We start from the raw sequence: 27166 nt of genomic DNA, 5'->3' as shown, positions 1-27166 counted from the left end.
TGGGGTGTGTGTGGTAATTGTTGTTCGTTTGCTGCGTTTAGTGTGCGTTGCCGGCACCCGGTCCTGTCGTCCTGCCGTCGAACAAATCTTCAACATCTGTTGCTTTTGTTGTCGTCATCTAGTGCGCCTTACCATTGAAGCTTGAAGAGGTAAGGTGCTGTCCGACACAGAAGAGGGGGCTACATACTACTTTGAAAAAGAAGATGAAATTATTGATATCCTAGACAAAGGTTTACTCTATTTAGGTGTTGTAAGTGTAGGGCCATGCCTGCTTAAAAGACAGCCTAGACATAGGTTTATTACCTTTCATTTATAATCAAATTTTTTTAGTTTTATCTCATAGTGCTTTGTGCGTACTCTTTTGATCCTGCATATGGCCTGCGGATGAAAGTGGAGCTATTATTTATATTATGATGATTTCTAGCAACTCACATTCCTTGTGTCTTGGAGTATATATTTCTTTCTCATGGTGAACTGTTATTATACTCATCTCTCTACCTTTGATAGGGTGTGCCAAACACCATACACAGCAAAGAGAAAGTTTTACGCGACAGAGAGTTCATTATTATAACAGACGCAAAAATCCTAAGCCTTGTGCTCTCCAACACCCTCATCAATGGGGAAATCATCGAATCGGGAACGTGGTACCCCAAAAAAGAGCAAGAAGAAGAACAAGGTTGCTCCAGATGTGTAGCCATGAAGGTTAAGGCCCCCAAAGAAAACCCTTTTGAGACCATTTGGTCTCGAAGAAAATTTGACATAGTGGGAAAGAAACGTAAAGGCGAAGAACGTCGGGTTGGCATGGCTCGTTCTCGTGGCATTGAGAAAGTTAGTGCTTGCTCACTACTTTCCTGTTTTATTGTTATTGTAACGTTTTGTTAGATATTCTCATGAGGAGTGCTTGTGGATTCCTTGATCGGAATGCATTTTTTTTGTGAATTGAATAAACGTTTTGTTTGCTACTCTGTATCTATAAGCATGAGAAATCATGTCTTATGGTTTTTTTTTTTTTTACCTGTTTTATATTGCGGTTGTGAACTTATCTTATTTCTGGCTTGGCAGAGGAATAAAACGCTGCTGAAGGAGTATGAGCAGAGAGGGAAGTCGTCTGTGTTTGTGGATAAGCGAATTGGAGAGAAAAATGAAGATCTTGATGAGTTTGGCAAAGCTGTTTTGAGATCACAGCGTGAATTCCAGGTGTTTCTTTTTCCTTGGGTTGGTTACAAAACCCATGAGTTTGATCATTTAGGCATTGTATTTTGGGAAGTATCTTTCTCTTTCTTAACGATTTGGGGACATGGATAATTTCAGATAAATGTTGTATAATCCAATTTTCATGTTTTATGTTGCCAACATGATCTTGCTAACATCGAAGCCCTATGGAAACTAATGTTTTTTCTGTTGTTTCTTTTATTTATAATTTATAATTGTAAAAGGAGCTCATCGTTCGTCTTCAAACTTTTGGGCCAAAATTTTCTTATCCCTGCCCAAAATGTTTTGCCTCAGTGAATTATCTTTGTTGTCTAACAAGTAGCTCTGTGCATATTGCTTATGCTCCCAGTGTACTTTATAGTATTATTTTCTGATCTAAAAATATTCTTTGGCTGAGGCTTCTGGAATCTCTTGTGCTTGCTCAAATCCTGATCCTCATTGAGTTGTAGTCCTTCTCTAACAATTTTATCTTGGACTATGTAGTTGCGCTCAAAATTGAACAAGAAAAGCAAGTATAACTTGTCAGACGGAGAAGAAGATGATGACGAGGGTCTTGAAATACCGGAAAGAGATGATTTTGAGGATGAAATGGTCTCTGATGATGATGATGCTGTTGAAACCGGTGAAACTGAGAGTATGTAACATTTGTTTATCTTGGATGGGTGTTAATAATTGAAAGTGGTTTTCGCCTGTATATTTGGTGCCCCCTTAACACGCTTTACAAAAGGGGACAAATCTAAAAACCTTTGGCGTGACCCCTAATGAGGTTTGCTTTCTTCTCATTGTAGTGTTTAATTTAAAGTGGGACCGCAAAACAATTTCATAACAATTTGGGTTCATTTTTTTAAAATCTCATTTTCATAATCATGTAAATATTTATTCAACTAACTCTAAATTATGCATTAATATTGTTTTACTACGAGTATTGTTTCTTTTCAGGGTAGATGCTATACGTCCATTGGATATTACATTTTATTCTTGGGGGTATATTACAATCTTATGTCTTAAGCTTTCATGTTGATGGCATGAGTTTCATTTTGATTTTGCAGACAATTCATCTGTAGTTGATATTAATAATAATACGAGGATTTCTGGAGAAGAGGGTGAGCCAAATGTAAGACCCTCTTTTCTTCTTGAGCTTATTGCATTTTTCTCTCTTATGAAGGCATTATGCATATGAGAGGTGATGTGTATTCAATATGCCATTTTCAAGGTATAACCTCCTTTACAACTGCATCGTTTCTAATGAATACTTTTATAACCTCCAGAAACATAAAAGCAAGAAGGAGGTTATGGACGAAATTATCTCAAAAAGCAAATTTTTCAAGGTATGCAATTTTCTTTAGTGATGGCTCTTGCTTTATTTATAATCTATATAGGCTCACATATTTTTTTTCTTCTAATATGTTCCAGGCCCAGAAAGCAAAAGAAAAGGAAGAAAATGAACAGTTGCTGGAAGATTTGGATCAGAAATTTACTGCTTTAATTCAGTCTAAAGCATTATTATCTCTGACTGAACCCAGGAAGATGAATTCCTTGGGGGCTCTAGTGAATAAGAGTATTACGATTGAACCTAGCAACAAAGATAGCTTATCTGGCACTCAGAAGATAGATACTCCTATGGAGGTACCTATTCATGAGGATTCTTGTACGCCCTGAGAGCTTCCTCTTGTTGTAACATACTAATATCCTATTTATTCTTCATGGCAGGAAAAACCTGATGCTTATGACAAACTTGTCAAAGAATTGGCTTTGGAAATTAGAGCTCGCCCCTCAGACAGGACAAAGACTCCAGAAGAGATTGCTCAAGAGGAAAGAGAACGCTTGGAGCGATTAGAGGTGTTTATAAATTCCTTAGGCTTGGCAATGTGGGGCTTTAATATATAAATCAATTCCTGTGCTTGGCAATGCTGGCTTTTATATAAATTATTTCTTGAAGGGACTCTTCAACTTGAATTGACTGTATCAGGAATTGTCTTTGCCTTTTAAAAATGGATGACTTTTAACATTGTGCAGTTTATTCTTAGCATTGATATGATTCCAGGGTGACATCAGTCTATGGCAATATCTTATGGGCTGCCATGGACGTGTTTGTTCTCTGGATTCAACTATTTAATCTCTTTAACCTGTATCAACACCATAATTTCAGGAAGAGAGACAGAAGAGGATGACTGCTGCTGAGGATTCAAGCGATGAAGATGATCGAAATTCAGAAAATCCACAAGAAGACAAACCAAAGTTGCTCTCTGGGGATGACCTTGGTGATTCCTTTTCTGTTAATGAAGAAACTGTGAGAAAAAAGGGCTGGATTGATGAGATCCTTGAAAGAGAAAATGCAGCAGATTCTGCTAGTGAGGATGGTGATGCTTCTGATGATTCTGAAAGCTCTGAAGATGCGGATGAAGGTTCTGATGAGGATCCTGATGAAGATGAAAATAATCTTTCTTTGAAGGATTGGGAACAAAGTGATGATGAGGATATTGAGCCAAATTTAGAGGATGAAAGAGAAGAAGATAGTGACGATGATGAAGAGAAAGAGAAAGAAGCAGAGCAGCATGATAGAGTCAAGGCTGAGAAGAAAATGGATACTACCCTTCTTATAAAGGCAAGGACAAAAGATAATGTACAGAGTGTTAAAAAGGATAGGGATTATTCAGATTCCAAGATGGATTTAGGGGCTAAAAAATCATCAGCAAAGTCGGACATTCCTTATATAATTGAAGCTCCTAAGACCTTTGAAGAACTATGTTCATTGCTTGATAACTGCTCAAATTCTGACATTGTCATGGTTATTAACCGAATCCGAGCAAGCAATGCAATCAAACTTGCTGCAGAAAACCGCAAAAAGATGCAAGTACGTAAATATATCCTTTTCCATTATAATTATATGTATGCTTGTATCAAATTACTAGTTTTCTCTCATTACTAGCAGTTAGAGGGGAAGCTCTTGGAAAATTTCAGCTTTGTAGTTCTTTTTCGAACACTAATGTTGTTTGCACAATGACTTGCAAAGTTAGTCTTAGTTCTTTTAACGGTTATGCTTCATCGCTTGAGTAACATTACTTTATAAATTTGATATGACAGCCTATGGATTTTAAACCGATGTGTAAATTGTAATTAACAAAAAATGAGTTATTAGTCGTTAATAGAATATAGCCATTATAGATTCAGGGGCCTAGCTCTCTATATAGGGGGTTAATTGTAAATCTAGTTATGTTTTTGTTGAGCAATCTCAGTGCACTAATTCAGTTTTAGCTTTAGCATCTTCCTCCTCTCTCTGATCTCTTCTCCCTCTCCTCTCCTCTCCACTATCCATCGTATTGTGTTTCATGCTTGTGCTAGTGCTGACACTTGCATGTGAAGGTATCAATGGACTTCATCTAGAGTCTGTGGTGTAGTGGCTAAAAAGTTTCTGCTAACTGATTCAGTGTATGCTTTCTTGAAGGAAGCCACTATAGGGTGGTTCAAACTAATTTATTAATAGACTAGGCCAGCGGAGACTTGTTATGCTCTTGAACATATGCTTACATCATTTTTATATTAAATATCTATACGTTTATGGTCTTGAAGCATGTTATTGTGTTCCCCTAGCGGAGACCTGGTTACTTTAACAAGACTGATGAAAACAGCTGAGCTTTGAATCTAGTTTCTGGATTTGTATGATTTTATTCAGAATCGGAGGTATAAATAGAGCTTTTGAGGCTAGAAGCCTGCCCCTCTAGCTCGAATAGTTCTAGGTTAAATCTATATAATCACTCTAGAAGATAAGACATATTAAATATTAAGCATTAAACTCTAGATATTAAATATTAAAATGTCTAGTATCATGGGCCTTCATTCGTGACTTTCAACAAAGACGACCATGGATTCATCTCTAGTTGAGATAAAATTGACAGGTTTATGGGTAGCCTATGACTTCTTCAGTGATCCAAGGCAAAACCAGTGCACCACATTTTGTGGAAGATGAGCAAATTAAAGCTTTTTGGCTAAGTCTATTGTTAGAACAGAGTAACAGATCTCGCCACATCTTTGGGAGTTAATTTATTTTTGCCTACCAAGATTCAGTAATTTATTATAGGACAGGGATTGTCCTTTATGGATATGCAAAGGGATAGCTCATGGTTGTGATACATTTTCTTGAGGCTGTTCTACTTCTACCATCTGAGGTTGCACTGTGACTAACTTTGCACACTTGGGCAATAACATGCTGTTCTGAATAATTTATTATGTAGTTCTGATTCACAATTATTAGAAAATTCATTACATAGTCAATATTTATGACATGGCTTCTCTTTCCAGGTATTTTATGGCAATTTGCTGCAGTATTTTGCTGTTATGGCAAATAAAAAGCCATTGAATTTTGAGTTACTAAATTTGATGGGGAAGCCATTGATAGAAATGAGCATGGAGATTCCATTTTTTGCTACAATATGTGCTCGCCAAAGAATAGAAAGGGCGAGAAAACAATTGGTTCAGAGCTTAAAGAACCCAGGTTAGAATTAGATGTAATGGTTGCATATTTTGTGTTGCCAATTAACAAGAACGTGAACTCCTTAGATGCTTGTTGTGACACTTCTTGTTCTTCAGAAAGTAGCAGTTGGCCTTCTTCCAAGATGTTGTTTCTTTTGCGCTTGTGGTCCTTGATATTTCCATGCACTGACTTTCGGCATCCAGTTATGACACTGGCAATACTATTGATGTGTGAATATCTGATGCGCTGCCCAATATTGTCTGGTCGGGATGTTGCCATTGGTGCTTTCTTATGCTCCATGCTTCTCTCTGTAAGTATATCTTCAAGCAAGATGTTTCATTTGTCGCCTTTATATTGTGCTCTTTGTATTTGACATCAGCAAAATATTCTGGTGTAAAATTTTTTGATTTTATCATGATCTTAGTGTTTTATAATTTGAATGCTGATGATTATTGTATTATAGTTATTTTAGCTGGGCAGTTTAAATAAGAACTGGAGTTGGTTTTCTTAAAAGGTGCTATAATCTGAATGTTGTCAACTTTTCCTGTCAGACTAACCCTTTAAACTTTTTTTTGGCTAAATTATACGTGACCCCCTATATTTTATATTACGTGCAAATAACCTCAAATATTTAACACTTCACATTAAATTTCCCTAAACTTTTAGAAGTTATGCAAATAATTCTGTTGCTATTCATTTTGTTTTTCTTTTTATTTTCTAACAGTATACTTCCATAATGATTGAGTTGCTGAAGTGATGTTTCTTGACCTTTTTTGCAATTATTGCGGTTGCGACTTGCTCATGTACTTAATTTGAATTACAGATATTTAAACAGTCGCGGAAGTTCTGTCCTGAAGCCATAATTTTTCTTAGAACTATGCTGGTGATGGCTACTGAAAAAAAATCTTTTTCGGATGAAGATTCACAGGTATGACTTCATACTTCATTGACTACAATTTGAAGCATAATTTAATGCTGAAAATATGTGTGAATGATATGCTCCCTCGGGTCCAATACAAAGGCTAGTTGGGGGTTTGTTTTGGTCCAAAATGTAAGACTCAATCCACATTGCATTTCAAATTGACAAGTTTTCCCAACCTATCCTTGTTAATTATGCATATCAAAAGAAGGTTTCCATTAATGAGACTAGTTTTCCATGCAAACGGTTAAATGAGTATCTTAGAGAAACCATTACAAATTTTTTACAAATAACTAACTTTACTATTTTTTTTTTTTTTTATTTCTGCAAATTAGCAATCCAATTTCTGCATTTAGGAAGGGTCGTTTTTAATTAGGGAGGTGAGGAAAAAGGGTCGTTTAATTCTTTGAGATGCGATTCAAGCAATGTGTCTTAAGATTACAAGTCCAAACACAGAAATGATTAAACTATAATTCAAGGAATCACATGAATTGTATTCTTGTATTCAAAATAGCACTAAAAGAATTGAGGGAAATCATTAACTTTTCCAATAAAGTGTGTCCCATACCGGCTCCATTGAGAAACAGACACGTAAAATCTTGACCACATCTATAACCTAGCTGCATCCTAAGTTAGGTGTTTATTTGGTTTTGAGATGTGTTGTAAGTTTCGAGAAGGTAATCGAATTTCGTGGGTGCATATTTAATGACTATTTTGTCTTATTCCAGTTTTATCAACTTGTGGAATTGAAAGCTCCCAAGCATCTCTTGTGCATGCAAGAGGCGATAAATGAGATTAGTCCTCTGAATTTCATAAAGATGATTGACACTCCAGAGGACTCTTCTTTCTTCTCTTCAGATGATTTCAGGTAAACTATCCAATTATGATGATGGCATACGATATTGGTATTTGAACTTGAAAACAACATTTTGTCCCCTGAACCATCTGTCGAACTTAAACATTTGACTGTCGAGAGTACTTAGATTCATTTGAAGGGATGTTTGTCTTTTACTCAACATGTGCTATTAAACATTAAATTCAGTCTGTGCACAACGGTCTCACTTTTCAGCAAGTTTAGGGAGAGCAAAGTTTTAAATTTGAAGTTTAGATACTAATATTGTAATTAGGTTATAGTCTAGGGGTTAAATGTGCTTAAAGCGCCATGTTTTCTTTACTACACAATTTTGTGCATCATTAGACATTTTCTAGGTTTTCTAAATCTTCACTTTCATATATAATTATGCTTTCTTTTAAGAATCCAATGTCTTTGGGCACGAGTTGCATTGTCAACATTTGATCGTTTCGATTTGACCTTGCAGATATAATCGCAAATAATGCATGTATGCTAGATCATGCAAATATTAATCTCTTTTATCTGCTTTAAGTTGAATATTAATATTTTCTTTTGTCGGTAACGGTTATAGCTTTGTTAACCTTAACTGTTTTAATTACAGGGCGAGTGCATTGGTTGCAGTTCTTGAAACTCTACGAGGCTTTGTCAATATCTATGACAGCTTAAGTTCATTTCCTGAAATCTTTTTACCAGTTTTGACGTCATTAAGTCAAGTAGAAAAGGAGAAAAACATCCCAAATGCACTACGTGATACAATTAAAGATGTTGATGAGCTGATTAAGTCGAAAGTGGATGAACATCATGCTACAAGGCGACCACTTCAAATGCGGAAGAAAAAACCAGAACCAATCAAGCTGTTGAATCCAAAGTTTGAGGAGAAGTAAGTTCTATATCTGTTCATTGCTCAGGTTTTGATATTAAACAAGCTTATTATAAAAGGGGCACAAATCAAGCGTTTATTAATTATTAAATGTCAAATATGCCATGCAGCTTTGTTATGGGTAGAGACTATGATCCAGATCGTGAACGAGCCCAAAGGAGGAAATTGTATAAAGAATGGAAACGTGAGTCTAAGAGGGCTGCTAGTGAATTAAGAAAGGACAGTACTTTCTTGTACGACGTGAGGGACAAAGAGAAGGCTTTACTAAATGAAGAAAGAGCAGAGAAGTATGGAAGAGCAAAGGCTTTCCTTCAAGAACAAGAGCATGCTTTTAAATCTGGACAACTGGGAAAAGGAAGGAAGAGGAGGAGGTGAACCTGGCTTATGATTTTGATATATTAGTTGGTAATTAGTAAAATCATATTATATTAATTTGCAACCAATTTTGATAACTTTATATATTTGATTTTTACGCTTAAAGAAATCCATCCTTTTACGAGATTCCGGTAGAGGAGAGGGTCAACATATAATTTTGTATGCATGCAAGTTATATATTTGTAGTTGACGCGCAAGTGTATGTTCTTTATGTAAACATTTTTCCTTTTAAACTGAAATGGAAGAAATGGCCATTCGCAGTTCTTAGTTCTACCCATAGCAGAAAACCAGAGAACCATGTCCCCAAGATACATATTAACTGAAATGCGTTTACACCGAAGAATGTCGGACGCATGTCATTTGCAAATTCCATGTCTTAATTATTTATATGCATAAATATCCAAATCTAACGGAAGGTAAGTTGAAGAAACAGTATGAAGAAAGTCATTAAACTTTTTTAGTAAACATTGAAGACATAATTTCAATATTTTTGGGTATGCCTCACCTCATCAATTCGTTTTTCTTGTAAATATAAATCAGTTTTTTCACTTTTGGAGTTTTGGTCTTATATGCACCGAGAAGTGAAAAGGGAAACACCTAAAGCGAATCACAACATTTAAGATTCTACAGTTATAAAAAGTTTTCATGGTAATAGTAAAGTCAACAAATGACACGAGATATGTTTTAAAAAATATGATTGTCTACGATCAATGAATGATTACTACAAAATCCAGAAATTGAAAAATTATACATTAAGCTAAAGCTATTTACTCAAAATTTTAGATTTAATTCTCACCTCTGAATTTTCTTTCCAATCGACAAGTGCACAGTTTTAACATATCGTGAGAGATAGTTACAAAGCCAATGAATTAATAAAACCTCATTGATATGTATCATATGGAACAGTAGACTTGGGAAGGTATCTAAGCATAAAACGAGCGGACTACTAAAGGGTTTTACCACGATTTAATTTGTGTAAAACTTGTGCAACAAAAATCTTTTCCGCCTCCCTGACCATCACTTTTATCAGATCAACAATGTTGAACCGTCTAATCTCCTCGAAGCTTCCTATCCGTTGTTTGAAATTGAAGCCGACAAAGGTTTTTATATATACTATTAACCTTACAAAAGAAGTTCAGGAAAAGAGGAACTAAGTGGGATTAGATCCCAAACAATCCTTTTCTACCTGGCGCCTCAGTACTCGGGTAGGCATTATAATAGGAAGAAACCGAGATCCCCAGTTTGGCCAGCGCATCAGCAATATTGTTTGCTAGGCCTCCATATAATATACGGAGGACATGGCCCACGAGTATCTGTAAAGATTCATAAGCTCTGACGCCACTTCTGTTGAAACCCTAGTGGAGGCCCACCTATTGCCCAACTGAAAACCCTTTGAGCTCTAAAAAGTGACATTAACATGTACACGTGGTGCCAATGGCCTTACATCTATGAGGTTGCAGATTTGATCTTACCAGCTTTCAAGCTGATTTTAGCTTCACCCCTGGTACTTAATATGCAAGTGGCCCCCTATGAATAGGATGATGCCCTTGGTTACGCATCCTCCAAAAAATGGCATTCTATAACCCAACAGATGACAGCTTTACATAGTTTTGTCTGTTTCCATAATTTCCTATGAAATTTTAGACGAGGACAACAGGAACTAACAAATGAAATACCCGAGAAAGGAAAAAAAAAAAAATCTGTGGAAGTAAAGGCACCTCAACTAAAACGCCAACAACCATATTCTATAAGTTGCTGGCAGTCAGAAACATGAAGGTATCAAAAATTTCTCCTTCATGCGAGAGATGAGCTTGAACTTCTCCTCAGCCTCCACCTGCTGTCGAATGTCGGTTTTTGACGCCCGATCTGGGTGGAACCTCAGCAAGGCCTGTTTATAAGCTGCATGCACCTGAAATGACCATTAAAAGAGAAGAATATCTTTAACAAAACCCAGGAAACATAAAATAGAAAAAACAGAAAACTTCATATTGTAGCCGGAACAATACAAAACAAGACAACTCAACCTAGAAGCCATGTCAATGCATGTCATCTCCAAACTTATCGACAAGCTACACATAAAAAGAAAACTTGCCTCTTTTGGCAAGGGGCTAAAGCCTCCTCCCACTTGTATTCCTAAGCCACGAAGCAATGAAGCCATGTTCACGCATGTTATCTCCAATTTATTAAGCTCTTTCCTTATTTCATTCCGCAGCTGCTCTTTAATGTTCATATTTTCCTCATCCTGAATTTGGCACAATTTAATAAATTGATTGAGAAAAACTTTGCAGTTGCCAAAAATTCCAAGTCTAAATTATGCATGAGAATGAGGAGAAATTGGCCAAAAATAATAGAATAAGGACAAATTGAAGGAACAAGAATAACAATGGATATGCGTTAAAGGAAATTGGGATAACAAATATTCTAAGAAAATTTTAAGTGCATAATTACTACCTTCTTCTGTGTCTCTCTGACTTCTTCAATCCGTTCCTTTTGCCTTCTCTGCATATCCAATAAGCGCTTACTTTCAGCCTTTTTTCTTTTACGCAACCTTTGTGCCTCCTCTGCCTGAAAAAGGGACATGTATGATCATTTGACTTAAGCCGATTAACAACCACATATTGAGTAGCAAACAAAACAGACAAATGCAATTAGGTCTATCAAAAACCAATTAAAGGAAGCATATAACAAATCATGCAAATATCCGCCCATTAAAAGATCTGAAAATGCAATAGATCAGTGATATGTGAAGTATCACCGCAGTTTTTAGAATTCAAAAGCATCAAACTGCAGAATGCGCATCAGAGATCAGGAATATATTTAAAAATCCTGGGCATAAGGCACAGCAGAAAGTCTCACACACAGATACAAAAATATGAGGCAAAGAGAAGTTTAAAATGCTACAGCAAATGAACTAGACGGTAATGTCATGACCGCACACTTGCTCTCATGCGTGACCTTAGCAGGAAGAAATTTGAACTGGACATGGTGAATAGAAGTAACAAAATCTTCAATCCAATAGGAATTTTACAGTGTTAGACCTTCGAGAACACACACACGGGCTACACCACTCTATTGAATGCCATGATTTAAGCTTCAAAGAAGATAAGAATTAAGGGTGCATCTAAAGAATAAAAAGGAGAATTATAAGCATCAAGATGAAATGAATAGTAGGAAGGTGGTCACCAGTTAAAACTCCATTTGAAACCCATATGGTGACCACATTTTTCTCTATTCTGTTTGATTGCAAGAGATGGCAAATTATAGGGACGATATCAATCTACAGAAGAGAAGCCTAAACTCAAAAATAATATAAAGACAATAAATACAGGGAAAAATATCCAGAAAAGAACTGGCATTTATACCAACCGGCCCCTTCTATCTTGTAAAATTGCAGTGTGTATTTCAAGCACCAAGAAAAACAGGGATACATATATACCCAAAAACAAATATTAACATAATGACACAAATGCAATACCTGAATTTGCAATTGCCGTTGTCTGGATGCCCATTCCTCTTCAATGGCTTGCTTATATTCATCAGTTTCCTTAAGTTTTTCTCTTTCATTAATTATATCCCTCACACAACATTCTTGAGAAGCAAACCCATCCTGCTTAGGTTGTATTTCATCAAAAGAGGCACAGCTATTATGTGTGTCAGGAAAATCCCTGTTCCTTAACCCAGATCCATCACTCTCAATTTGTCTTTTGTTTTCTTCACGGGTGGAACGCATAAATTTAGAATCTTTATCACCTGCTTCTTTATTGAACTCACTAGCAACATCATAACTTTTAGACTTGGCACAAGGGCGGAATTCTTCACTCCTAGTCATTTCTTCACACTGAGAATGAGAATTCTGGTGTAAAGATTGCGATTTCTCTGTGGACCCAAATGTACAAAATTTATAACTCTCTTGGTCAATTTTCTGACCAGAGTCCTTACAAGGATATTCTTTCTCCCTATTGAGATCAACATCATCTATTTTATTGTTACCCATGTGGGCTAGGTTCACTGCACATTTACCATTGCTGGAACCAGAATATAAGGAAGTTCCAGCATCCTGTCGTGTCCTATTTTCTATTTCAATATCAGCATTAGAATTCCTATGCAAACCAGAAGAACTGGCCTGCTCATCAAAACGAGCATGATCATTAAAGGTATGGCGTCTTCGTTTAAAAGCTTTTTCCCACTGTTCACAAACTTCCATAAGTTCACAGTCAGAACAATCACTCTCGGATGACTCACTTTCAGAGGAATCCAAACCATAACGATTTCTGTCAGCAGCTTGTGTGGAGCTTGATTTCCTACTTTCTGGCAATTTAGATGAAGAACCTTTTTCAAAGATATCAGGACAATCATCAATATCTAGGTGTACAGAATTTCCCGTAAATCCTGGAGCAGAACATCTTTTGCTTGAGGAGGCATCACTATCCAATTCCCCACCACCTTCAGCAATAATTTCAGTCTGGTCTCCTTCATCGCTCTCATCATCATCATCAATGCTGATGACACTCTGAAGCGGACACTTTCTGTCTCTACTCTGCACACTAGAGCCATGCAACTTTTGTTGCACATAATCAGGAAAATCTATAATTACCACGTCATCAACTTGATCACCATCTATGTCAATAACAACATTTTCTGAATACTCTTTTGCCCGACCAGTTTTGGGTGCACTCTTCCCAGAACACGTCCGGGGCTGAAAGCGCTCTCCTGACACTCCTTTTCCTATCATTTATCTCTGGGTAGCAGAAATTACAGAAATTATACTTCAGAAAAATAACTTTACCATAAAAACAGAGGGATACATATCAAAATAAAGATGGATAAAACAATAAAATGATTTCAAGAGGCACGTAGCAGAAAAACTTGAGCTCATATTTTACTAGACAGCCTATAGCACTTGGTAGAATTATAAGAATGAAAACGAAGCAAAGAGGACTTAAGTGAGCGCGGGAACGCCCCTCCATTTCAGGAGCACAGCCACAAAAAGACAACTCCAGAAGATCCCTTGAAATCCAATACAGGCCAAAATAAATCATCGTCGAAGCAGAATTCCCAAGCATACACATAAAGATAGCAAAATTAAGATCAACCCAACCATATAGCATGTCAATTTTATTTATCTCCAAATCAAACATACCCTTGAAAGAAATACGGTGCACAAGCTCCAAATACATAAATGATCTGGAGGAAACAGCATAACAGACTGCTTCAACCACTGAGATAAAGAATGGGTATGGTTAATTTCAGGTAACAATAAAACCCTAATCAGACAATTTTCAAACAAAATTCAAACTGAAGAACATCAAACTCAAGGGGTTCCACGGTGACGGAGAGCAACATCGAGGGTTCTACCCTATCAAGATATCAGAATTTCAGAACAGCAGAACCATGAAGACATGAAAATATTGAGGCCAACAAAGACAATTTGAAACCTACCTCCATAAAAAAAGAAATCAAAATGAAAAAAGGAAGCTTCTGGATGTTCCCAGGAATCCTCTAAGCTCTTTAGAGCGAGACAATAGGACCAATTTATGGAATTAGAGAGAGATCCAAAGACGATCGAATGAAGGCAGAAGACAGAGCGGAGAACGAAATGGGGCACTCAATATAGAATTGTTCAGGTTATTTATTTATCATTCATATAATCATATTCATTATTATCCTTGCAAATAATGTAGAAGTAGAAGTGGGAAAAACTGGGCTTTGTCATCTGAGGGCATTTTAGTGTTTTCATATAATTTTTTATTATAGGATTCATAAAACTAAAAATATTAGTTATTTGTAAGAAACATATGTATGAAATTTTCTAGAAGACCTTCATAAATCATTTGTATCCCTCTTGATGCAAGCTTTTTCAATATGTATAATCAATAAGCATAGTTTAAAAAAATTATTAGCAAGGAACAAAATAGATTGAGATTTTATGTTTAAAATCAAAATTAGTTTCCTGACTAATTTTCATATTTAGAATTGAAGGAAGTAATTTTTGAAAAAAAATTATAATCAGTGTTGAATGTACGCATAGGTCCTTCTTCATGAATTTTTAACAAGGAAAGAGAATAAAAGAATAAAATGGAAGGGGTTAAAAAATTCAAAGGCAAGCGGTAAGTGATTTCCTGAAGGCTTTAAATCAGCTTTAAAGGCCAAACAAAACCATAGCGCCTGTCATTAACTTTAGAAAATGAAACTTCCAAAGTCAACGGTCATCGCTGCAAAGGACCTGGAAGCTCATCCCAAGGGGGCAAAAAATAAAAAAGCAAAATATATATAAGCACTTATTTGATTTTTATTTTGATCTTAAATATAAGATTATAATTCACTTTGTTTCTCATATTTGTTTTATTTTTTAAAATAATCCTTGTAATAATAGTGGTTCTAGCCAATACACTTGATTAGTAAGAATATTTTTATAAAAAAACAACTTAACTAATATTATTAATTTATTCAAATTAGTTAACTAGGTCTTTTATTAGAAACCAGAAATAGTATTAATTAATAAAATAATAAAATACTAGGAACTTAGTACTTAATTGGATTATTTTCTGGCTAGTGAGAGGAGTTGAGCACGCAACTTGCTAGAAACTTTATTAGTCTCTCTCTTATTTTACAAGGGGAACTTTAGACTTCTTGTGGCCCAAGCAATTGAAGTGTAACTACCCTCTTATTTCCTCCCACCCAGGCAACTCCGAAGAAATGTTTGAAATAAATTAATTTTATATTTAATTAAATAAAGTTAAAATTAAAATGGCTGAACCGCTGCGTCGAGAAAAATTAAGTGCAAAACTACTACTACCTCCGGTACTTAATATAAGATCTTATTTGAATTTTACTTTGGTTCTAAATATAAGATCTCAATCCACTTGATCTTTTATATTTATACATTTTTTCAAGATAGTCCTTTTGATAATGGTAATTCTAACCAATATACTTTATTAGCAAGAATATTTTAGAAAAGACAATATTTATTTATTATAAATAACTAACTTAACTTATTTTTTTAATCTACTCAAATTAATTAACTAACTCTTATAATTAGAACAGGAAGTAGTATCTTGTTAAGGCCCAAACCCAAAGATGTATTTTATAAATAAAAAAAATCTCGTTCTACAATTCCACTTCTAGACAATACAAAGAGGCCCCTCTTTTAATGGGCCGAGAGCTTTGCCTTTTGGGTAATTATTCTCCGGCCCAGCCCAGAAAATTTTACTCACAAATAACTGTTTTTTTTATTGTCCATTTTTCTTGCTTTAAAAAATTTGGAGAAGGACCAAAAAATACCTGCTAAATTTTTAAAAAAAAAAAAACAAAAAGGTCATACTAACCACTTTTGTAATGGTTTTGACTACACTTGTAATGATTTTTACTATTTAAAATTTGTCAAATTCACTGTTTCTCATTTTAAAATTTCACAGGTATTTTTCTGTCGTTTTTTCTCAAAAATATTAAAATATCTCGTGGGGGAAAAAAAATTCTATGGATGCTCATTGCCTATGTAGTACATATCGTTAATGACTAGCTGTGACCATTAAAATGTAGAGCAATTTTAGTCGCTCACAAGTTCTGGAGCTTGTTATCAATTTAGCTTGGTTAAATATTCGCTTAAGCAAATGATTATTACGGATGTTGGGATTTCAGAGAATCACTGATCATTATCCATTCATCAACATTGAACTGGTAACAAGAGAGATATGGCCCCAAGTTTCAGAAAACAACAGAAACAAATGAACAAGTGACTCGTATCTGATTCCTCAACAAGAACAAAGTATATTATCAGAAACATCTTATACAAAGTTTGGCGATTCACATTGGAACTTAGGATACAAAAATGATATGACCAAGATCTAAGCGTCCCCACTTCATAAAATCATGAGATCCATCAATGGGATTTTGCAGAGTTGCCTTCTCTGATGCTGCAGGGAGGTTGAACCAGCACCACAAGAGGAGAAAGCAGAGGGATAGGATCTGATCTGCTGCTAAAGATTGAATCAGAAGAAGAACTTGAACTTGACCTGTGTGGATCACGGCAAGAAGCAGAGGAAATGGCGTTAGGTTTGATTACCTGAAGAGGACAAGGAGCACGCTTTTGCAGGCGACTACTCATATTACACCTTCTGAATTCAAACTCATCCCTGTGACTGTAAGTCTGAAAACCAGGAAACTCAACCCTAGACTCCTCCATTGATCTCTTCTTTCATCACTCTACTCTACCATCCGTTTATGTACTCTGCTGAATCAGATCATTTCACAGTAGAAAGGGGGGGGGGGCAGAGATTTAGATGAACGTGTTCTCTTTCTCTCTCTCTCTCTCAATAAGTGGGTAGTAAAAGAAAGTGAGCAAATATGGATGGAATAAACAAAGTGGTGATATTAAGGGATGGCAGGGGAAGGATTGGAATGAGCAGAATAAGATATGGAGGAATTGAAGGGATTGCTGTTGCAGGAAGAAAACCGGCCAAGTGCCTTGTTGTTATTCATGTGAAGGCAGAATCAAAGCACACTGTTACAGAAATCACATGCACATGCCGGTTCTACCAAATAATATATATTAATATATATATATATATATATATATTAAGAGTTACATTTGATGAGAAATAGATGTGATATGGTATGATTTTCAGTTCTAAAATTATACTATCTCCGCTCCTAATTATAAGAACTCATTTATAGTCTACAAACGAGATATTATAATTAGACCGGAAATAATACATACATATGTAGGTTTGTTTATGTTTATTGTGAAAACAAAGATGAGGAATCTATATTTTATACTTCCCTATCCTATATATAAGACCTATTTTATATGTTTACCAATTTTTTTCAAATTAACCTTATTAATATTTTCCAACAAAAATCAAAGAGGAGAGGGAGGGAAGGAATCAAGAAAAATACCTGGGGTATTTTAGAAAAAAAATTCATATTAACTAATTTAAGTAACATCTTTAATTTAATCAAATTAGTTAATTAGGTCTTATATCAAGAACCAAAGAAGTAATAATTAATATTACCTCCAATCTTTAATATAAGAGCTGGTTGAAGATTTGATTTGGTGATTCTAAATATAATGCATGAATCCATTTTATCTCTCGACTTTATAATATTTTATCTAGAATTTTTCTATTGATTGTAAAGGATTCTCACAAAAAAAATTCTGATGGGCATAATTAAATATGATAGTTTAAGAAAATCAACACTTATTTATTATAACTAACTAATTTAACTACTTTTTAAATATTTTTACATTAATTTTACCACAAAAAAAATATTTTTACATTAATTATCTAGTTTTTATATTAAGTATTCTTGAGTAGTATTTCATAACATTCTTTTATTTTTCTTTTTCTTTTTTTAATATGAAGACTTTGTTTAGTGTTTATCTTCGTCATGTGCTCACCGCCAAGACCAGTGAGGAGCATTGACCATTGAGTGGTCTGAAGGAGAAGACACCCCCACGAGATCTGTGCACTTTTCTTCAATTAAAAGGTTACCTCTTCCATCCCATGTTTCACACAAAATTGTTAAATTAAATTTTTAAGAGTATCGCAACCATATAGTCATATATATATATATATATATATATATATATATATATATAGGGGAGACAAACAAAAGGTTATGAAAAACAAAACAAAAAATAAAAATATACATGAAGTTTTTTTTCCCCGGGTTGTCTCTCTTTTGTTTATCTCTCTCACTTTTATGATTATACTCCTCCGGTCCTTATTATAAGACCCCATTTGACTTTTTTATTTGGTCCTAATTATAAGACCCCAATCCATTTTGTCTCTTATATTTATGTATTTTTTTCCAAGATAATTCTTCTAATAATGATAGTTTTATCCAATATACTTAATTAGCAAGGATATTTTATGAATGACAATACTTATTTATTATAAATAACCAACTTAACTTACTTCCTTAATCTCCTCAAATAAGTCAATTGGGTCTTATAATTAGGACTGGAGGAGTACAAAATTTCAGAAGGTGAAATTAATTACACCAAGAAATAATAATAAACGTCTGAACTAAGCTCGCTTCATATTTGTTCCAAAATCTAACAACAACCATGGAATTACACAAAACCTTGTACCAAAGGTTATTATCGAATTTTAAAAATTATATTTAAAAAAAAGTTTATATCATCCTCAATATTTGAACAGTGCGTTTCAGTCGGTTCATTTGATTCCAAAAGAAGCCACATGGCAAAATCCTATGTGGCCGCAATAGGCCAGAGGATAATGAGTTGGGGTGTAATTTATTTTTATTTTTTTTACCAGAAGTAATTTATGTTTTTAATTATCAAACTTATAAATATGTGATTTTAAATTTATTATTCGTCACACATTACAGAGGTGATAAATGCAAATATATATATATATATATATATATCTTAATTGAAACAGAGCCACTTCACAATGAAGCACACTCAAATATTATTGATATCAGTAATGATGGTGATGAAGATGATAATCATAATCATAGTGTTGGCGTTGTTGATAATGCTACTAATGTTTAATTGTTTGATTTATTTAATTTTGAACAATAGTTTATTAAAATTCAGGTGGTTTTATTTGGTTTGGTTTTGATAATTTTGACCATCATTTGATATTTTAATTTGCTAATATTTATTATTTAACTTCATAAAATTGATCGTTTTTTATCATACAATATCGAAATTGAATATCGCACATATGATTAATTTGATGAAGTTAGAGAATGAGAGTCACTCTCCCTTCTATGCCTTTTATAGGAAAAAAAATTAGAAAGTTCTCTTGAAATTTTAAAGGAGACTTTACACATTTCTCAAAATATGAATTCTTTTTTTTCTTTTAAATACCTTTAATCATGTCAAGAAAGATACAGCTATACTGATTTAATAAATCTTAGTGAGAAAGGGTAGTTTTAAGAAGTTGAAAATATAGACATATTTAATTTTCTTTTTTTTTGGAATGAATAGACATATTTAATTAGAATAACTAATTCTTTTAATTTGTGTAAAAGTTGTTAAATATTTCTTAGGAAAAGAAAGCTGCGTTATTTTTTTTTATTTTATACTAACTCGGTTCCTAAATGTAAAAGTTAATTGGTGATTTAATTTGGTTTTAAATATAAGATCTTCATCTACTTAGCTCTATATTTACTCATTTTTCTCCAAAATAATCACATGATGATTGCATATATTAAAAGATTTCTATTCTAATATACATATTTAATAAGGACAATTTAGAAAAAACACAACTCATTTATCACAAATAATGAACTTAATTAATTTTTTAAAATATTTATAAATTAATTATATAACTTTTATATTAAGGATCGGAGGTAGTATAATATAAACATACACACGCATATGAACATCTCAATGTCATATTTGAGTTAGGAATTTCATCCAAACATGTTTGGAACTCTTGAGAAACGATGGCTTAATGATGGTGTGGGAGAGACTAGGAAAAATAATTGAGAGGAAAGGGCTACAGAGCAAACTTGAGAGGAAAAAGCAAACGCAACTTGCTTTGGGCCCTCATTGTTGTCTCTGTCACTTAAAAGGGCAAGATTGAAACAAACCCACTTAGCTAAACACTGTTTGGTCAAAGGGAAAAAATTGCTAATGTGCTACGCCCCTGAATGATGTGGATTGGACAATAAGTGCATCGACTTGGACCATCCCAAAAGGACAAGCCCCCAGAAAAAACAGAAGAAGTGGCAAAACGTCACCGCACTTTATACAGAAAGATTCACGGTGGAACTGAATCAAGCCATTTTTCATTGGGTTGGCTTCATATAATTGTTGCCCCTGCCTGCCACTACCGCATTTAAAAATACAATATATTCAAACTCAGTGACATGTAAACTTCACAGTCTTAATTATTGATATCAGAAAACAGTATTTTATATTAAAAGGGAACTGCTTTAAAAAACCGACATGTATTGTGTTGAGATCATTTTTTCCTCAAGTGTAATTGGATTGACTAGTATGTAAAGTTTGGATAAGAATTGAAGAAAGAAAAATGGCAGAAAGAAGAACAGTTTTGCAGACTAAAACCATGCAAGCTAAGTGCCAGTCTCCATCAGAGGTAGGCATGAACTATTTTCAACATTTAGTAAGCCATCATGCTGGAAAAGTTGGAAAAGTCATGTGTCTGATAAGAAAAACATATAAACTAGGAAGCCAAACACCATTTCTTTTCATCTTTCAAGTTTTTCTCACGTCATTTACACTTTATTCATAATTTTCTACTCTTATTTATCACAGCAGATCCAAAATTAGCGTCAAACACAGACTTTTTCTAGGCTGTATAGCGTAGTAACTTTTAAAGACCAGAATGCAACATGCAAGAAGCTAGAGACAATGATATTCTTATTTACTCGCTTTATAATGCAAAATCATGTGACATAAGTGCAGGAGATAAAGAAGTGAATGTCAGAAAAATGAAGAGTAATTGATAATATTTATATATAGGGACATTGAATTGTTTACATACAGAGAGACATGGTTAAGGGCCTACCCTACACAGTTGAGGTTTCTCTACGCTTTCATCTGTAAAGCTAGTTTCCATCTAATGCATGGTTGGATCTATTGTGAGAAACTATAGCTAAGCTTTGCTGTACGGAAAAAATCAGAGGAGATTGAGGTTGTCTATGCTGCTTTTGAGAATGTGTTGGTGTTCCTAATTTCTCTGTGCCGATGTTTGGCTGGACAAAGCAAACATGTAAATTTCATCAACTATAAGACTTGATCACGTCTGCAAAGGATCTGGACTTGAAAATGCCGCCAAAGAGGAACCTGGGATTCTGTGGATTTGCAGTTATGGGGATTCCCTTTACTTTGAGAATGTTGCTGCCAATGATTTGGCGAATGGATTCTATGGAATTGGAATCAACAGGGCAACGGGATGCGCCACGAACGTAGAATGTGTTCACAGCTTTGCCTTCCTTTGTGGACACTTGTGCTCTTGTCACATCAAGGCTGTTCTCTCTCAATATCCTTGTTACATCGGAAAGTAGTCCGAACCTGTCGGCTGTGCAGAGTTCTAGTTTCACACCCTGAAAGAGGATGAATAAACAAGTTGAGTTTCTGTACACCATTTAATCCAACAAATGAGAAACTATCAAAATATGCTAATCATGATGAAATTTTAGATACTAAGTCATGAATTTTGAGAACGCAAGAAATAGAATATAAGTAAAGTTGTAGCATTATCAGCTTCGACAAAATGCTATGTGGGGAAAATACTGTGTAACATGGGCCACGTTCCAGACAAAAAAAAAGGCAATTGCAGATTCATTAATATATATAAAAGAACCTCACCTCTGATACTCTTCTCTCTATGGCAGCTTCAATGCATTGGACCAATCTTTGTCTTTCTGCATCAGATTTTACCGGGGAGCCATCAGCATGTCTAATGAAATATTCCTGCAGATACATTCATTCAAACAAATTAAATCAATGTCTATTTAAGCCAACATTTCTGTGTCCGGGAAGAAGTGGCAAAAAAAAAAAAAGGACAATACCTGATATGCTTCTAGTCCCTGGGCATCAATACTTCCATGGAAAACAACATATTCCATATCTGTCAAAGTACAAACTGTGTCAAACACAAGCTTTGGCCTGTCCTTACATAGGATGGTGACTACAGAGTAATCTTTCTCAGAACAAGGGACAATGTTTACATCAGGCCTTTGCCTCCTATCAAAATCATCATCAAAAGGATCTCGATCGTAATCTCTATCAGAACACATCATCTGGTGGAGCCTTCTATCAGTATGAGTGACATCATCAGTGACCACAGTCTTAGCTCTTCCCTTTTTGCTGTCACAAGAAGCAAGCAAATTACACAGAAGCTCCTTGATCAGAGATAGCCTATGAGGATCAGTAATAGCAGAGCCAGTTTCTTCATCAGTCACACGTATCACGGCAGCTGCACGAGCATTGTGTGTCCAGACTTCTGCATCCACTATATTACACTTGTGGTGGGTTAGAACAGCACTTACTTCTGAGAGTAATCCAGGCCTATCAGTTCCCAATAATTCTATCGTTGTGAAGTCTATTGATGGATTAATCGCAACAGATCTCCCAGGAGACGTACAGCAAGAATCTGGTCCAAGATTCTATAAACGTAGGATAGCAAAGCAATCACTAGTCATTGGATGTGCACATTAGAAAGCACAAGAACATCAAATGAACCTAAGTACCACCAACCTTTTGTATGTAATTCAGAACAGCTTCATCTGTAACCTTGTTTCCATCTTGGTCGGTGACATAGAAAACTGGAAGATAAATTGACAAGAAAAATGTCAGTCTGTGTTGTAAGAGCTGTGGTTATGAAAATTAAACAGAAAAATAAAAGGAAAGTAGTATTACCATCCATGAACCATCCTCCATCAGAAGATATGTAAGCCTTGGTTATGATAAGGTTGAGATCATTGAGGATTTGCACGACTTCAAGGAGTATTCCATGCTTGTTTGCATAATCAACCATTATTACAGTGGCATTATCACAGGCTTCGTTATCAATTACAACCCTGAAAGGATAAGAAAATCAAATAAAAGATGATAAAATAGGAATAAATCAAATTTAATTTTAAGAGGTGATTTGGTTCCACTAATTTATGAAATCTTACCTGGGTGGGTTTAATCTTCGGAAGAGATTGTCAAAGTCGTCGTAATAATGAGAAAAACTAACGGACATGTCAGCCTCCGAGAAAAAAGCTATCAAAGAAAACAACCAATTAGAGGAATTATGTACATAAATAAAATCTCCATAGTCAATGAAAAGAAAAAGTTAAACGAACTCATCAATTCATAAACAAGGGATTAACACAGAGAAAGAAAGCAGAAACCCGTAGGCATAGGCACACAAGAAACAACCAAAACTGGAACCCATTGTACCAATGAAATCAAAAGGCTGATTCGGCTCTGAAGAGAGAGTGATGATGAGAGAGTGAAGAACACACAGAGAAGAGAGGAAGAGTCAAACACGCGTAGGAAACTACAGAAGCAACAAGCGGCTTGGAAAAGAAAAACCAGTGAGACTACTTCCCAAAAAGGGAAAACAGAGAAGAAAGGGTAACGTAGTTGAGTGTTCCATGTTAAAAACAAACAAAACGGACGGATTTAATTCACCAGTGAACTCAGAAATCCCATCTCACCTAACTGGGATATCCCACTCACTTATTCATGGAAGAAATGAAAAGAAACACAGAAAACATGAATCTATATCACAGAGAAAGAGAAGAAAGAAGAGGAACGAGAAAAAAGAATTAAAAAATTATACCTACCCATTACTATATAGCTCCTGAGGATTCTTTGATTTTCTCAACGAAAAACTCTTCTGGCTTCGCTTGACGCAGAGCCTTGGGTAGGGAGTGTGGCGAAAAGTGAAGCGTGCATATATACCCATAGAAATCCGAGATATAAAACAGGAAACTAATGATCCATTTGAATCTAATTTTAAAATTATTTTATATTAATTAATGCGGAAAAGGAATATAAAAATCCAATTGCCAAATCCTCTTTCGACGCGTTCCTGTAAAAATTATCTAATTATCCGGAAGATGACCAGATAATGTATTCAGTTTAATCTATTTAGATTAAATTTAAGTAATTTAAATTAAGGTTCTTAAATATGAATGAATGACGAAAATGAATCTTTGAATTTTGTGTTGGGCAATCCAAAATAAAAGATACGCTTTACATATTTTTAGAGATACATAGAAGATTCTCAGGCCAATCCAAATCTCTTAAAAAAAAAAAGAATGCAAAAGATTCATACTTTCCAATCTCACTCTCTCTCTCTCATTTTGCCTGTCGTTAAGAATTCAAAAATATGAGTATGATTAAGGTTTTTTGTGTTATTAAAGTTTATTGATATAATTAGTTCTAAATTAATATTTTGAGAACGTGTAATTTATCTTAATACAAGTGATAAAGACATTGATACTACCTCCAGTCCTTAATATAAAATCTCGTTTGACTTTTATTTTAGTCATAATTATAAGATCCCGATTCATTTTGTCTCTCATATTTATACATTTTTTCTCAAGGCAGTCCCTCTAATAATGATAGTTGTACCCAAAGACAGCACTTATTTATTATAAATAACTAACTTAACTTATTTTCCTAATCTCCTCAAATTAGTCAACTAGCTCTTATAATTAGGATCAGAGATAGTATTGAATTAGTTAAATTAATCATAATAAATATATGATTGTAATCATAATAAATATTAATAATTAATAAAATAAAAACAAAAATAAGAAAAGAAAACGACAAAAAAAAATACATGTTGAATTAGGACAAATATGAATACTCTTGTAATAATTTTAACATATCAAAATCATTTGTTTATTATTTTAAAATTCAATATATTGTTTTCGTTTTTCATAAAAGACTTCATGAATTAATAGTTATTAAAAAGCACAAATCAGATTGAATTGGAGGGGGGGAAATGGAATGACTAAATTAAAATATTTATAAGTATAAAAATTCTTTAAGCTGTACTATTAATTAAACACGTGCAAACTTTCTGGAAAAGGAAAAAAAACACGTGCAAAACTGCCAACAGAAAAGTATTTAAGGAAATAGGTTTATTAGGGCAAATACAGTCATGTGTAATTGCGGGAGTCTTGATGTTCGAACATAATCAAAGTCGGAATCTGTTTTTCTGTTTTTTCTTTTTAATTTGTCTTTATGAATAAGACTATCCGTATCAATTTAACCTTAATTAATTGGTAGTATTTCTTTTTTGGATATTAAATTAAATTCAATAATTATTATAGTCCATGTCTACTTGGTGCGGGAGACTTGAATCTGAAATAGTTGTTTGTTCACGCTCAACTGTCAAATCCTTAGTTTTTAACGAATTTTCCCCCATTAATATATCCAAATACATAGAATTAATATTCTTTATACTCTGATGTATTTTTTTGGGTATGAATCTAATGTATTTTTTTCTAAAAGAGGGAGTGTAAAAACTGCAAAAATTTATTTTTTTCCAATTCTCTCTCTCTATATATATGTATATGCTTTATCCATCTAGTGCCCCTCGCTTCCTCCTCGTTTGATCAATAAATTGTTTTTAGTATGCTAAATTATCCACCAATCATATAACTTTGCAACTATAAGTGCAATAATTATGTTTAAAAAATTATCAATTTATTGTGACATACTACCTCGGATTCTTAATATGAGATATCATTTGACTTTTATTTTGATTCTAAATATAAAATTCCAATCCATTTTGTCTCTCGTATTTATATATTTTTTTCAAGGTAGTCCTTCAAATAGTGATAGTGTTAGCCGATACATATAATTAGCAAGGATATTTTATAAAAGACAATACTTATTTATTACAAATAACTAATTTAATTTATTTTTTTTAATCTACTCAAATTAGTCAACTAACTTTTATAATTAAAATTGAAGATGGTATATATATTGGTCGATGTAAAATTTGGTAATATTTGATTACAATACATGGAATATATCAAACAAATGACAAATTTATAACTAACTTTAACAACCGTACATGGATTAATTTTTACAAAGCACTATACCAAGTCCAAATTAAAGGAATTAAGTTAATTTGCATGCATTTTGATGTGATGACGATGTATACAGTTGATGGAAGTAAATAAAAAATGTATGAATGAAGTTTATAATAGTAAAAAAGTAATGTTGATTGATAACATTTTATACGTCAAAATTCAATTAGATCTATTTTTGCTTTAATTGAATTTTTATTATTATAAAATTTTTTTTTTTTTAAAAAAACAACTGAAAAGGAACTAAAATTTACCTTTAACACTAGTAGAAGAAAAATCATAAATAAGCATGAGAATTTCCTACCAATTGATAGTAAAAAATCCCTCATAATTTTAAAAAATTTGTATGAATCTTTTCTCAACACGATAAATAGCTGGCATAGAATCGATCCCTTAGTTTATTTAATATTTGATATCTGTCGTTAAACCTTAAAAGAAGTCAAGTAAGACAAAGCAGCAAAATGACTAAAATTGACATCATATTACCTTCGGTTCTGAATATAAAAGTTCGCTCATAATATAACTGTAACTTAAAACAATGGAAAAACACTTAAGGAAAAATATGATTGCGCTTGACGAGACAGTGCTTTTCTTACATGTTGATTTTGTGCAATAAAAAATTAATTATCCACCATTAATCCAAAGAAGCACTTAATTAAGAAAAGAAACGAGCCATAATCAATGGCAGAAATCTCATCACACCAAATCATCATATCCCTAAATCAATGAAAAATTTTAATTAGTTTTTTTGACCAAGAAAGATTTAATTGGTTAGTTGATTGATTGATGATAGTATAATATTATTTGTGAAACCAAGGGGCAAAAAACGTGATAGTATATCTCCAATCCAAGGATGTTAATTCAATGATTGGCACTTGGCAATCAAAATTAAAGTCATTAAAACAAATC

At 33.9% G+C, this 27166-nt stretch overlaps 3 protein-coding genes across 6 annotated transcripts; 1 reads left to right on the top strand and 2 right to left on the bottom strand.

Annotated features, from left to right (window-relative positions):
- The first annotated feature begins 696 nt into the window (after positions 1 to 696).
- LOC114720433 (nucleolar protein 14-like) lies at positions 697 to 8983 on the top strand. The gene is made up of 14 exons (XM_028906077.1): positions 697 to 828; positions 1063 to 1197; positions 1696 to 1846; positions 2262 to 2326; positions 2481 to 2540; positions 2626 to 2838; positions 2923 to 3051; positions 3362 to 4066; positions 5512 to 5704; positions 5800 to 5993; positions 6507 to 6611; positions 7331 to 7470; positions 8057 to 8335; positions 8446 to 8983. The coding sequence occupies exons 1-14, from the start codon at positions 697 to 699 to the stop codon at positions 8708 to 8710; spliced, it is 2766 nt and encodes a 921-aa protein (XP_028761910.1). The 3' UTR covers positions 8711 to 8983.
- A 1259-nt stretch (positions 8984 to 10242) lies between these two features.
- Positions 10243 to 14293, bottom strand: LOC114720428 (uncharacterized). 4 transcript variants are annotated; one of them, XM_028906071.1, is made up of 6 exons: positions 14150 to 14293; positions 13851 to 14066; positions 12186 to 13448; positions 11162 to 11275; positions 10803 to 10952; positions 10243 to 10619 (listed from the first exon to the last, which is right to left on the bottom strand). In XM_028906071.1, exons 3-6 carry the CDS (start codon positions 13440 to 13442, stop codon positions 10473 to 10475), a joined length of 1668 nt encoding a protein of 555 aa, XP_028761904.1. In that variant the 5' UTR covers positions 13443 to 13448; positions 13851 to 14066; positions 14150 to 14293; the 3' UTR covers positions 10243 to 10472. The 4 variants fall into 4 exon arrangements, with proteins under 4 accessions (XP_028761904.1, XP_028761903.1, XP_028761906.1 ...); XM_028906070.1 differs by having other exon boundaries at positions 13851 to 14293; XM_028906073.1 differs by lacking the exon at positions 13851 to 14066.
- A 6885-nt stretch (positions 14294 to 21178) lies between these two features.
- Positions 21179 to 24062, bottom strand: LOC114720431 (ACT domain-containing protein ACR4-like). The gene is made up of 7 exons (XM_028906076.1): positions 23993 to 24062; positions 23336 to 23423; positions 23076 to 23236; positions 22914 to 22981; positions 22226 to 22822; positions 22023 to 22127; positions 21179 to 21757 (listed from the first exon to the last, which is right to left on the bottom strand). The coding sequence occupies exons 1-7, from the start codon at positions 23994 to 23996 to the stop codon at positions 21434 to 21436; spliced, it is 1347 nt and encodes a 448-aa protein (XP_028761909.1). The 5' UTR covers positions 23997 to 24062; the 3' UTR covers positions 21179 to 21433.
- Between the last annotated feature and the right edge of the window lie 3104 nt (positions 24063 to 27166).

The sequence above is a fragment of the Neltuma alba genome, unplaced genomic scaffold (assembly GCF_004799145.2).
Source record: "Neltuma alba isolate B1F8T4 unplaced genomic scaffold, ASM479914v2 tig00011984_pilon, whole genome shotgun sequence".
Lineage (NCBI taxonomy): Eukaryota > Viridiplantae > Streptophyta > Magnoliopsida > Fabales > Fabaceae > Neltuma > Neltuma alba.
Note: the sequence above shows the minus strand (reverse complement) of the source record. Positions and strands in the feature narration are given on the sequence as shown.

What these genes read in the sequence shown, in the direction of transcription:
- LOC114720433 (XM_028906077.1), top strand. Translation starts at nt 697, where the DNA reads ATGAAGGTTAAGGCCCCCAAAGAAAACCCTTTTGAGACCATTTGGTCT. An exon ending in GAGAAGAGGGTGAGCCAAAT is followed by an intron (nt 2,327 to 2,480) that starts GTAAGACCCTCT and finishes TATAACCTCCAG; the next exon opens with AAACATAAAAGCAAGAAGGA. An exon ending in CAAAAAGCAAATTTTTCAAG is followed by an intron (nt 2,541 to 2,625) that starts GTATGCAATTTT and finishes AATATGTTCCAG; the next exon opens with GCCCAGAAAGCAAAAGAAAA.
- LOC114720428 (XM_028906070.1), bottom strand. Translation starts at nt 13,442, where the DNA reads ATGATAGGAAAAGGAGTGTCAGGAGAGCGCTTTCAGCCCCGGACGTGT. An exon ending in TCAGAGAGACACAGAAGAAG is followed by an intron (nt 10,953 to 11,161) that starts GTAGTAATTATG and finishes TGCCAAATTCAG; the next exon opens with GATGAGGAAAATATGAACAT. An exon ending in TTAGCCCCTTGCCAAAAGAG is followed by an intron (nt 10,620 to 10,802) that starts GCAAGTTTTCTT and finishes TGGTCATTTCAG; the next exon opens with GTGCATGCAGCTTATAAACA.
- LOC114720431 (XM_028906076.1), bottom strand. An exon ending in TTCTGAATTACATACAAAAG is followed by an intron (nt 22,823 to 22,913) that starts GTTGGTGGTACT and finishes CTACGTTTATAG; the next exon opens with AATCTTGGACCAGATTCTTG. An exon ending in TAGAGAGAAGAGTATCAGAG is followed by an intron (nt 21,758 to 22,022) that starts GTGAGGTTCTTT and finishes ATCCTCTTTCAG; the next exon opens with GGTGTGAAACTAGAACTCTG.